The 12,342-nt window shown below is 46.7% G+C and overlaps 1 protein-coding gene across 1 annotated transcript in view; it reads left to right on the top strand.

Annotated features, from left to right (window-relative positions):
• Positions 1 to 12,342, top strand: part of Pappa2 (pappalysin 2) — a 249,632-nt gene that overhangs the window by 102,332 nt on the left and 134,958 nt on the right. Inside the window, 2 exon segments of the mRNA XM_047521747.1 lie at positions 8,075 to 8,368; positions 10,035 to 10,227. Of these exon segments, the coding sequence (XP_047377703.1) occupies positions 8,075 to 8,368; positions 10,035 to 10,227 (487 nt within the window).

Genomic DNA, 12,342 nt, shown 5'->3' with positions numbered 1-12,342 from the left:
AGTAAATGCTTAATGAGTGTATGAATTATAGAAAATAGCGTCACCAATGCATGCTCTGGAGTACCTAAAATTCTGTCATGAGGTTGTGTGTGTGTATGTGTGTTTGAAGCATTGCCCCCATGCAAAAGCAAGGGAATGATAATATATCAAGTCTCCAGTGCCTCTGTATTAACACCTTCAGTTCTGCTTGATCAGATTATTTTTCTCCCGTGATCTGGAGGGGTCTAAGAGAGCCCTGAGTGCTTTACAGTTCCGGTAGGAGTCAGTGAGTGGGTCGCAAGGAGACCAAAACAATACCAGGCTCTGCAAATCTTCATCTGCACGTTCTTGTCATGGTTCCATCTTGTGTGGAGCGTGGCCTTCCATGCAGTAGACCAGGGGCTATACACCAAGGCTTAGGGATACACAGTTCCTGGGCTGGTTCTATTAAACATTTGCTCCTCTTTCTAGCTCCTGTGGCATTCTTCTGTTTTGTCTTTTCCAGTTCCTTTTCTCCCTTTGTCTGTGTATTCACCTAGGCCACTTTCTTTCCTTGTCCTGCCCCAGAGTGCTCCTTCCGGTCCCAGGACACACAGGTCCCTTCGCTGTGGAGAGCCTGTTTAGGGAGTGCATGTTCACCAGTAACTGGAAGTGATTATGTAGACACCTGCAGGCCAGCCCTCCTCTCCCTGTTTTATGGGCATATAACATTTGACCCTAAAAATTTTATAGAACCATTTTAAAGTCATTTCAACCAGTGTCCTTTTCTCAGATTGCCTGAAGGCTTTTCATTTTTTAATTGATTTTTTCATAGGAGTGACTTTGGGAGTGTTCTCACTAGCCACTGGTGTCTTGTATTAAAGCTGGAAACACCAGTCATAGCTTGGAAACCTAGCATCCCCTTGGAAGCATGGCCATCTGCTGCTACGATCTCCCCCTTTACTCAGCAACTGTTCTTTCCGTTTTCCCTCTGCACCACTCCCTAGACCGTGGCAGCTCAGCATTATTGTCTTAGCTTGTCCCTCATAATTAAAGCTGAAAGACCTTCTGGGACAGCATGTTTGTATTTCCCCTGCCAGCCCATTACAGAACAGCTGTGCCACATGTGGCCACCAGTGGCTAGATCCAGGGAGCTGCATTCATTCTGTGTGCACGTGCAATTTGATGTTATTGGCCTGCATTGAGTTCAAGTCCCAGTGCACACATTCGGGCATATAAGAAACATAACTTTATTCTTCTGTCATTTATGTCTTCTATGTTGAGCAACCCATGTTGCTGAGTATCAGAAATTTACTCCAGGTCAATGGAGCCTCTTTTGCTGTACCTACCAGTGGTGATGGCTTCTACATGCCAAGACCACAGGGCCCTTGGTTCCTTGCCTTCAGGGAATCTCTGGCAGGTCCGTCAACCTTCCTGCTTGGTCTCATGTCAGTCATTCTCTAGAGCGGGGCCACTTATTCAACAGTACAACAGTGCAATGAGTTCAAGTTCCTCTGCTGTTTGGGGTTCTTATTCTGCTATTGACCTGCATTATTGGGAACAGAGTAAGAACCTATTTGGGGTGAAGTGAAGACCAAGGAACCAGTGTCTATTTGAAAATAGGTAGTGGCATACCTTTCTACTTCCTGTTTCAGTGTAGCAGGTGAGGGCCAGGAGCACAATACAAGTGTTCAGTTAGAGGAGGGAGTCCCAGCCCCACTTTATCCCCCTATTCTACCACCACAACGTATCCCTCGCCTGTGGTTTTGTTTTATCCTCCAGGACAAAAAGAACAGTGGTTTGGAGTATAAGAAACGATAATTATATTCTCCCAAACTAAACGGGTGAGAAGGAAAAATTATTGGTAATATGGAACAAGGATATCTTGTGTAAATCGACCTCCCTGAAGACCTGTGAAGAATTTCCCCACCAGACCCAGATTCTTAAGCTTGTGCTTCATCCCCAAGTCGTTCGATTCAGGCTGTGAAGGACCATTTTGAACACTGTTGTGGTGTCTGAGGGAGGCGAACTGACCAAGCTTGCCTGTCTTCTGGGTGCTCATGCTTCTAGGATCAGAGCAACCTGGAAGCAGGGTGTGAGCAGTGTAGGGGCAAACCAGAGCTTTTGTGAGGCGTTTGCCCAATTTACCTGGAAACAACTGCCCTCATCTTGAGAGGTCTGTCCTGCCTGCAGCCGGGCCAGCTTCCGTTCTCCTGATGAATGAAGATGGTTAGGTGGGACACCCAGGCATGGAGCAAATGAGCACTTCCTACCAGGCCACATCAGGGAATTGTAATCATGTTGACAAATGTCTAATATATATTTTATGTTACTTTGCCAGCCAAATGCTCATTTTCCAACATTACTACTTTAATCTTCACAATAGCCCTTTGAGGTAGGAACTCTCGTTATTACCATTGAATAGATCAGGAAATAGCCTTGAGAGTTTTAAGGAATGCTGCCAAAGGTAAGGATCAATACATTTCCACTGATGTCTACAGCGAAAGAAGGGACCCTGGTTACTCATTCCAAAAGTCATCTTGTGAGAGAGCCTCCACACAGTGATGTAAAGGCCAGGTCTCCCCTGAGGCTGGCCTTGCAGCTGGTTTTGAATGTGTGGAAAGTGTGGGCTGCAGGTGTCGGCCTCAGAGGGGACACTGGTCTGCGTGAACACTGATAGCAAATGGTGCTTGCCAGAGGCACGTCCCACTGTTCCATCTCCCCACCCCCCAGGACTGCTTCCGGGAAAGGATTGCACTTTTCCCCGGAAGAGTGGGCATGCAGTCCCTTAGACCCTCCCCATGGGCCCAGATGGTGGGGAGGACAGGACGAGGATGTATTCTAGGAATTCCATTTTTATTTATTATTAAATCTTTCTTCTTCTTAATTAAGAAAAGAAGTTCTTTCATTCCTCTTTTTAAATTTTGGGCAATAAGTCTTTATGCTTCACTCAGCTTTTGGCATGGACACCCACACACACACGTGCGTGTGTGTAATTTTTATTAAACATGAAATTTTATTAAAACATGAAAGAACTTTTCTAAACCAAATCTTGAAATAAATATCTTCCCTCTTCCCTACATGGGTGTGTGTGTGTGTGTGTGTGTGTGTGTGTGTGTGTGTGTGTAGAGAGAGAATGATTAATAATTTCACAAGAGTGGTTTTAGTTGGCAAAAGGGGTGACTGATGTTGTGTGGGACCCCTACTCTCAGGCAAGGGGGATCGGGGATTCATGGGTGGTGAAGTGGGGCCACTGGAGATCTTCAGCAGACCTCAGGGAGAATTGCGACAGCCCCTTCCCAGCTTCCACGGACCTCCACTGCTGAGGGATGGGAGTTGGGGACACAGACCTCAAGGCTGAGACGGCTGACAGTCCACGAAAGCAAACTTCTTCACGTGGTATTCATGATGGTCTCGCAAAGTCCCACTCCTGGCTCACAAAGTTAGCTCTTGGGATGAGTTAGCTGAGGAGACCTTGATCTGTCCCACAGCACAGGACCAAGGCTGTAAAGGTCATCTGGGGCAGGACCACACGCCCAGTGCCTTTAGCTGGAGCCTGGTGACTCATGACCCTGTGCACTAGCAGGTAGAAGGGATATGAGAGGCCCGGGACCTTGGCATTTTTATCAACATACAAGGTGTGCACAGCACTTATCCCTAACTTAAAACAATATGTTGTACATTTCTAAATTTTGTGCACTATTCTATATAACACACATACCACTGTGAGCCCATTACTCTATGTGCCACACTGATGACTTTTTCGCAGAGACCCCATAGCTCTGAATTAAAAATTATAGCTATTGCAAGCATGTAAAAGTACTTGCTTTTATTGAAATTTATGTCCTGTCTGATTAACTCCCGAGTCTCCTGTTTGGGGAATGAACATTAAGAGTGCGCAGAGGAGAACCGGCCTTTTGTCCGGGGTCTGGAGGGGCCTGCATGAGTGTCCAGGGCTTACCTTGTCAGCCTCTCACCCTGCTGTATACATGCTGGCTATTGAAAACCAGCTGTAAACTCACTGCAGAGTATCCTTAGACTGGGAGATATCTCACTTGGAGTTGAGGCAGAAACATCTGCAGTTAGCAGGAGGCCCACCGTTGTAACAGCCACCCTCCATTCCCCCTGAGTGTCCCTGGAACCACGCTCTGGGCCATTCCTCCTCTGTGAGTTCAGATGCTTTGTCCAGTCCTTCTTTCTGGATCCTCCTATCTGTTCATCTATAATTACTTTCTCCACAAAAGGACAGGCTGGTCCAGGCACAGGACGAGGGAATATTTGAGATTTGTTCTGAGGTTAAGACACACGGGCAAAAAATAACTATGGATGGGAGTTTGTTTATCTTTGATAGTGTTTCCTGGGAGATGCTGCATGAAATCTGGTATTCCAGAGATGTCAAAATATATTCTACCCAAACAGGTTGTATGTTTAAATAAGTTTAGTAAGCAAAGAGTTAAAAAAAATCACTGCAGAACTTCCAGAGTTTTTACAGATTCTCATAGATGTTTTCAGGAGAAACGTGGCACATTACATTTTTTTGACAGTGTTTCATCAACAATGTCACTGTTTTCAGAAAGTGTCACCCAAGCCCAGGAATTATGAACAGAATTTGGAAAAATTGGAGGTAGACTTTTGAAGCCCCATTTCTGGAAGAATTGGTGTTTTTGTTGTTGTCATTGTTGTTTTGTTTTTATTTTATTTTTGTATCCAAAACTTAGTTAGAGATGGTGGGAGGAGAAAGAGAAGGAGGGGAGGAGATCTGAGCGTGTCAGGGAAGAAGTGCGGTGAGGCAGGAGGGTGGAGATGAGGCGCTGGAAAGGCAACTGGGGAAAACAGAAGCCGGTCCCCTCAGGTGACTGGCGTGGGTGTGAAGGTTGGCCGTGCAGTTACAGCACTGAACGCGCGTCACTTGGGTGATGATCACCCCTGCTGCTGGATATGGAGACACACAGGGCAGGTACATTGGAAAGCAGAAGTCCAACATTTCACAGGTTTATTGAAATACCGGGTACCATGGATGTTACGGAAATAGGCATGTTTTCTGGTTACTTTGACCTTATGTTGATACAATAATAATGGTGCACAAACTAAAAGAAATATCCAGAGAATAACCTTATAGAGGAAAGATAAAGGGGAAAAGGACAACATCGGAGAGTGAGAATTTTCACTGCAACTGGTACATGTGATTAAAACAGAAGGTGATCGACATCTGGTTCTGGGATTGGGTGGGTGAACACTATTTCAGGATGATGTTGGGCATGGCTTGGTCACTGTCACATGTCTGAATACACCATAAGAGACTAGAACTTGGATTTAGAAACTGCCCTTTGCAGCCACATAGTTACCAGAAAGGCAGACGAACCACCCATGAGCCCCCACCAACTACCCTGTGATTCCGTTCTGCCTTTGGCACTAACCTGTGTCTGCCATTGCCTACCAGGCATTGCACAGAGCCCAGCAGCAGGGCATAGTTCTTGGTATAGAACATGCCAGAAGAAAGGCTGGGCTCTCCTTTTGGAGGACCTGCTATTCTCAGGAGATTATTGATGTAGGAGGGCATGGTGGTAAGGAAAGAAGAGAGTCCTGGATGAGGCTCAACCTGATCCTGACCCTATGGAGAGCTAAAGAAAACCAGTCAAGTCCAGGGTGAGAGGAGGGAGGCAGGGACTAGGGTTTCAGCAACCAGATAGATGCTTAGACAACGTTTTCTCTGTAAGGTGACAGTGACACCTTATGTCTTTTATCTAAACCCCCTAAACATGACCACTCTTCTCTGAAACACCTCCTGTGGTGTCCTGTTGGAGGGAGTGTGGGGCACGTGTTCAGCATTCTGAATGTGGGATAGTTTACTGGTAGTGAGACACGCTTTTGTCTCTCTGGTGTTAGGTCCTTGAGAAGAGGGCCAATGAATGAGAAGCAGCGTGGGCAACCGTCATTCACTAAACCTCTAGAATGTGCCAGATGCTTTAAATGAATCCCCAGCATGACTCAGGATCTCTGAGGATGACCTAAAACCCAGTTGCATGTGGAGATTTGCCTTTACTGAAATCTCTCCCTTCACGTGTCTTGCCTAATGGTGGGGAAAGGAGCAGGCCCACTTGGAGATTTCCTCAGACCACAAACTGGGATAACTTCTTAGTATGTTCTGATGACACTGAGACAGAACCAGCCCATCAACTGACCAGTGCTGAGTGAGATGTCTCCTCTTTACCAGACTTGTGACAACTACCCCAAGGGAATATGGAGCCTAGTTTCAGACCGCCCCACTGACGCATGGTTTTTAACAGCTTATATTTTGTCAGACAATAGGGAAAGATAATCTGCCCCCTGAGGGAGAATAGTGGGTCACTCATTCCTGGGTGCCTAACTTAGCAAGTCTCCTTAAGAAATTCTGATTAGAGACCCCATTGTCTTCCCCCTAGAAATCCTAAGACATTTTTTTTGTTGTTGTTCTTTACCCCTTACAAGCTAACTTGCGAATAGAATATAGAGTCTATTATCATCTGCTGTGTGATCCCTCCCACTCTACAGACAACAAAGCGGGTTGAGGAGGCCAGTTAGATGTCCTCAAAGTAGGATTGGAGAGGGCCAGCAGCAGACCTCGATCTGCTGGCCTCCAAATCCCACGTGTGTTCGCCTGCACCAATGGCCCTCCACCTCGAAAATTAAGAGCAAATACTGATGCGTGAATGCTATCCCCAGATGTTTAGATTTAATTTATTGGGAGTAGCATTGAGACTCTGTATTTTTTTAACAGAGGTGATTTTGTTCCAGTCTATTTTATATTTTCCACATTTTTATTAGTGAATTGTAGATGTGCATCTTGGTGGGATTTGTTGTTATGTATTCGTACCTGTACACAATACAACTATATAATTTGGTCAACATCATTCCCCAGCACTTCCTCTCTCCCCCCTGACTTCTCACCCCTTGGTGCCTTTCCTCTGCTAATCTCCCTTTGACTTGTAGGAGATCCACCCCCACCTTTCTTTTCCTTTTTCCTCTTTAGCTTCTGCATATGAGAGAAAACATATGACCCTTGACCTTATCAGTTTGACTTATTTCACTAAACATGATGGTCTTTAGTTCCATCCATTTTCCTGCAAATGCCATAATTTCATTTTTGTTTGTGGCAGAGTAAAATTCCATTGTGTATATGTGCTACATTTTTTTTTTCCATTCATCCATTGATGGATACCCGGGATGGTTCCATAGTTTGGCTTTTGTAAATTGGGCTGCTGTAAACATGGGGATGCATGTATCACTGTAGTAAGATGACTTTAATTCTTCAGAATGAATACTGAGGAGCAGTATATATGGTGGTTCCATGCCTAGTCTTTTGAGAAGCCTCTGTACTGATTTCCATAGAGGTTGTACTAATTTACAGTCCCATCAACAGTGTAGAAGTGTTCCTTTTCCTCCACATTCTCCCCAGCATTTATTATTATTTATATTCTTGATGACTGCCATTCTGACTGGTGGGAGATGAAATCCCAGTGTCATTTTGATTTGCAATTGAACCTATCATGCAATTAATGCTAATGATGAACATTTTTTCAAATATTTCTCAGCCATTTTTGTTTTTTCTTTTGAGAAGTATCTGCTTAATTCCTTTGCCCACTTACTAATTGGGTTATTTGATTTTTTGGTGTAATGTTTTTGAGTTTTTTTTTTTTTTTCACATAAGGGAGTTTATTAAGCAAACAGTGTCTCCCTGCAGGGTAAGAGAGGAAATGAGAGGAAAAGAGAAAGGAAAAGAAAAGGGCGCGCGCTAGAGAGAGTGGAAAGCCAGGCGGATAGAGAAAAGTGTTTTTGAGCTTTTTATATATGTAGAAGTGATTTTAATGGGCAGCCAGGGCTGGGAATCCTGGCCCTCCGTCTTGCTGTTTGGTTCGTTCTGATATCCCTGGTCTCCAGGAGTGCACTCACACAGATAGGGGATAGAGAAATGCTGTTGACAAGCAGGAAGAGCGATACTTGGATACCACTGGAGGTGACTTATTAAGTGTTTCCTTGGAGGCTGAGCCAGGAGATTTGATCAGAAGCCATAGGTAAGGACTGGAGGGCTGCTGTTCATTCTCCTGCTGAGAGATGCTTTCCAAACCCGCCTTTGCAGGTGGTGTCGTCCTCAACCCTGCCTACTATGGCATGCCTGGCCACACCAACATCATGATCCACGAAGTGGGGCATGTCCTGGGACTCTACCATGTTTTCAAAGGGGTCAGTGAAAGAGAATCCTGCGATGACCCCTGCAGAGAGACGGTGCCGTCCATGGAAACGGGAGACCTCTGTGCCGACACGGCCCCGACTCCCAAGAGCAAGCTCTGCCAGGACCCTGAACCTGCCAATGACACCTGCGGCTTCAGCCACTTCCCGGGGGCTCCGTTCAGCAACTACATGAGCTACACAGGTACCCCAGCAGACTGGGTGCCCTTGTTTTCCATTATAACCTGGGGGCTCCTGGGGACTGGCAGGGTGGGGGTCTGGGGGGCAGAGAGATGACCAAGCAGTTAGAGAGTTGAAGTGTACTTATTATGGGATGTTCATTTTTTTTCCACGTTCTTGAAGATCCTTGATGAAGTACTGAGATACTAAAGGGGTCTTGTTGAGTGGATTCTCTTCCACTAGAGAGTAAAAGAAACACACACTTCTTTCTTGGACAGTAAAAATGGAACAAAGCCAAAAGCCCTCTTGAGATCTCTTCAGCTTCTAGAACTCAGTGATTCTTGTTCTTGTTCATGTTCTTGGGTTTTTACTCCAAAGGAGAGTCCAATAAGAATGGATGAAAGATGTTTCAGGTCAAGTTGGCACTTGCACCATTTTATAGTTAGCCAACACAGCGATTTAGTTCATTTAAGCTCAGAATTCCTTTTTCTTTGTTCTTTTAAAAAAAATCAGATTCTCTTCTCCAACCCTGGCCAAGCATGGACTCTCGGCTTGCCTTCCTGTGTATCTGGCCCAGAATGTTGCATCACATCTTTAAGATGGTATCTTCTTGGCCCTAGGAACAACTGTATTGTTTGACTTTGTCCTTTCTCATTTTAGCTCCTTGATTATCCTTCTTCCCAGTCTCTCACACCTTTCTTGTTTCTGGCAAAAAGTAACACTGATAATGGACTGAAATTTACCCCTAAAATTAAGGACTAATTTGATTTGATGCCATACTCCATGGTGAAAGAAGGATAATTTTTTTGAGTTCTAGGTTCCTATTTCTAGAACTATCCATAAAAGGATAAACCATCAGACCCTCATCATGGCTTTGAAGGGAAGAATGATGCACACCAGTCCTACCTGTGACCCACCAGGATGTTTCTAATCAAGTTGCATTTTGAATAATCCAGGCGCATTGAATTTATAAGCACTGACACCTCTGCCTTCCCTTGTTGGAAGGACGCAGAGGCCCTTGCCAAGGCTGGACAATGTGGTTCCACTGTTGGGATGGGCAGGGGAAACACCAAAGGAGCCAGATGGGGTAGTATGTGACTGATGTTTTAAATGGAAAAGTTCCTGAAACTGGGAGAGCTCCCTTTGCGACTCTGTGAGAAATACCCCTAGTAGGGAGAATTGATTGGTTCCAAAAGTAAGACTGGGCCACCTCTCCCATCCCTGCTCCCTCCGTGACACTTCAGCTTTGTTTCCCTCCAGTGTCCCGTCCCCACTGAGTATTCCAGTCTTGTCCGGTATCACTGAGCAATGAAGTAAACTCTAAATGCACCCTGGTGCTCAGGCCCTCTGCTGAAACACTGCCACCTTGTGGTTTGCTGAGAAAACAACCTTCGCTCACAGCAAGACTGTGCTCCAGGGCGCCAGCCTCGCTTGGGCCAGCCCAACCTCAGGTGATGGCCTTGCTTGGAGGCAAGTAGGTGCTGTGTCTCTGCTTTCTCTCTTTCGCTTCCAACTTAGTTATTTTCTGGAAGAGAATGCATTTATTCTTTCAACCGGTGTTTTTTGAGCCTAACAAGTGCGGGGTGTTGGTTGTGCGCGGGATCAGTTAGGAAGCCAGGATTTATCCCTGCCTTGGTGCACCTTGCAGGCTGGAACCTCTAGTTCTTGTGTTTTCCTTTTTGTCCCCACAGATGATGACTGCACGGACAGCTTCACCCCTAACCAAGTGGCCCGAATGCACTGCTATTTGGACCTTGTTTATCAGCAATGGAGTGAAAGCAGAAAGCCCACCCCCATTCCCATCCCGCCCATGGTCATTGGGCAGACCCAGAAGTCCCTCACTCTCCACTGGCTGCCTCCCATTAGTGGAGTTGTGTATGACAGGTGAGAGAGGCGCTTGGCAGAAGTGAGCTGCGCCATTTTCTTTGCAGGGTTTTGTAGGAGGGGAAGGATGTGAAGCAGGGGGAGCCCCATCTGCGACTGTGTACTGGGCTTCACCATCTGGGGCTGCCTCCTCCAGCCTGCTCCATTCTGGCCCCTCAGCCGTGTGCCTGGTCTTCTAGCACCTACTCAGGACGGGGCCTGAAGAGGCCAGCCAATGGGATCGGGATACACGGGAAGAACAGAGAGGGCATTTGGCACCTGCCTCTGTGGTGTGAGGATGGAGTGGTGATCTGCTACTTTCACAGTGGTGTTGGGGTGAGAGGAAGTCATGCTCCTCCGGGCCGTTCTGGGGTGGCAGATGGCTGAGTAGGACTGTACAAAATGCCACAGACTGCATCCGGGCCCACCCGACAGTGGCATCTACTGCCCTCTCTGCCTCCCGCAGCCCTGTGCCATCCTGCTGCCCCCAGAGTCACTGCCTTATGGAGTTCTTATCGTCTTTCACTTTCCTGTCAGCTTCGCAGGTCTGCCATGGCGGGGGGGGCAGGAGCGGGACTCTAGTTTGTTTGTTTCTTGACCTGCTACAATAGGCACCTCCTATGTGCTGACTGAAGGAAAATGTAAGACCCAGAGCTAGATTTTATTCTTCCTTCGTGTACTGGTATAAATGAATGTCAGGGAAATTATTTTTTGCAAAGCAGAAAACACTTGGAAAAAGAATGGCGTCTGCCGGGGGGGATGGGAGAAGCAGTGTGTGGCTGTTTTCCTGCCCTTGTCCTATGTAGTCCTTGTGGTGGGCTCAACTCCTGCTTGAAAAAGGTGAGAAATCTGAGGCTTAGAGAAACACACACGACCAGTCTGAGACCCTGCAACTAAATGGAGGTCAACTGGGGGAGTCCACTGGAAATTCAGGGATGAGGGACATGAGTGGATGATCTCTCTGCATCCTGTGCCACACTTCCCCGCCGGGTGTCAGGGCCCAGCTACGGAGCTGGCCATCCCTGGTGCTCCACTGAGACCTGGGGAGAGGACAGGGAGAGATGAGGGGAGAGAGCTGCTGAGGCCTTTGTCAGTGACACTCTCAGCCTCCTGGGATCTTGGCCTCGTCCCTGATACCTTGATCCACACTCAGTCCATGACATCAGTCAGACCTCACAGCCCTACCAGGCAGTCTCACTGCCATCAGAAACCAGGCTTCCCGGGCTGCTTTCGGTGATTCAGCTCACATCTATGCGATGCGTCTCAGAATCATCCTCCTGCGAGTGTGACCTTGTGCAGCCTCGGCTGGACGGGCTGAACAGTAAGTCCTCTGTGGGTACGCGCAAACCGGAGTTTTACATCAGTTTATGTAACACGTGTAAACAATTTAATCTTTCAATTCTCTCTCTGGTACAAGCGTTACGATAAAGCAGACATCAGAACTGGCGTGCTGAGAGCCTGTTGGCAGAAAGGACTGCAATTTGCTTCCTCTCCTCAGCTAGGTGGGCTAGCTTCGAGGCCTCCCAGCACGCCTGCTGGGGGGACTCGCGTCACATGCCTGGGGATTTGTGTCATGCCTGGAGTTATGTTTACTCCACCCCAGTAGGTATTTGGAATCCTTATGTCAGAAAGGAGCCCCAGCTACGCACTAGGAGCAGCTCCCGGAAGGGCCAAGTGCATCAGGGACGTGTGGTTTGGAACTGCATCTGCGTTAGGAGCGAGCGCGGCTCGGAGTCGCAGGGCCCTCACTACACCTCTTCGTTGCCAAAGCAACAGACCCTAGATGGTGTTTGGGAACTTGCTCTTGCTCGAAGGAATTAAGGAACTTGTGACCTTGGGCAATTTACTTAACCTTCCTAAACCTGAATCTTCTCACTTATAAACAGGGGTATTACAGGGATTAGAAATCATTTCTAGTAAGTACATGTGGCACAAGGCCAGGTATGTGAGGCATTTAATAAGTGGGAGTTACTGTCATGATTATGCCCTTTGTTTAACAATATATTTCTCTAGCACATTGTAAGATGTTAATAGCCATTAATATATGCTATTAATAGGTTACCTATTGAGTGTTCCTGATTCAGTGCCTGTATTTCAGATGTGTTGTTCACAATTGGGCTTCTAAAAGCATTCCCA

The sequence above is a fragment of the Sciurus carolinensis genome, chromosome 12, assembly GCF_902686445.1.
Source record: "Sciurus carolinensis chromosome 12, mSciCar1.2, whole genome shotgun sequence".
Lineage (NCBI taxonomy): Eukaryota > Metazoa > Chordata > Mammalia > Rodentia > Sciuridae > Sciurus > Sciurus carolinensis.
The sequence above is the reverse complement of the archived record's forward strand: the minus strand, read 5'-3'. Positions and strand labels throughout refer to the sequence as shown.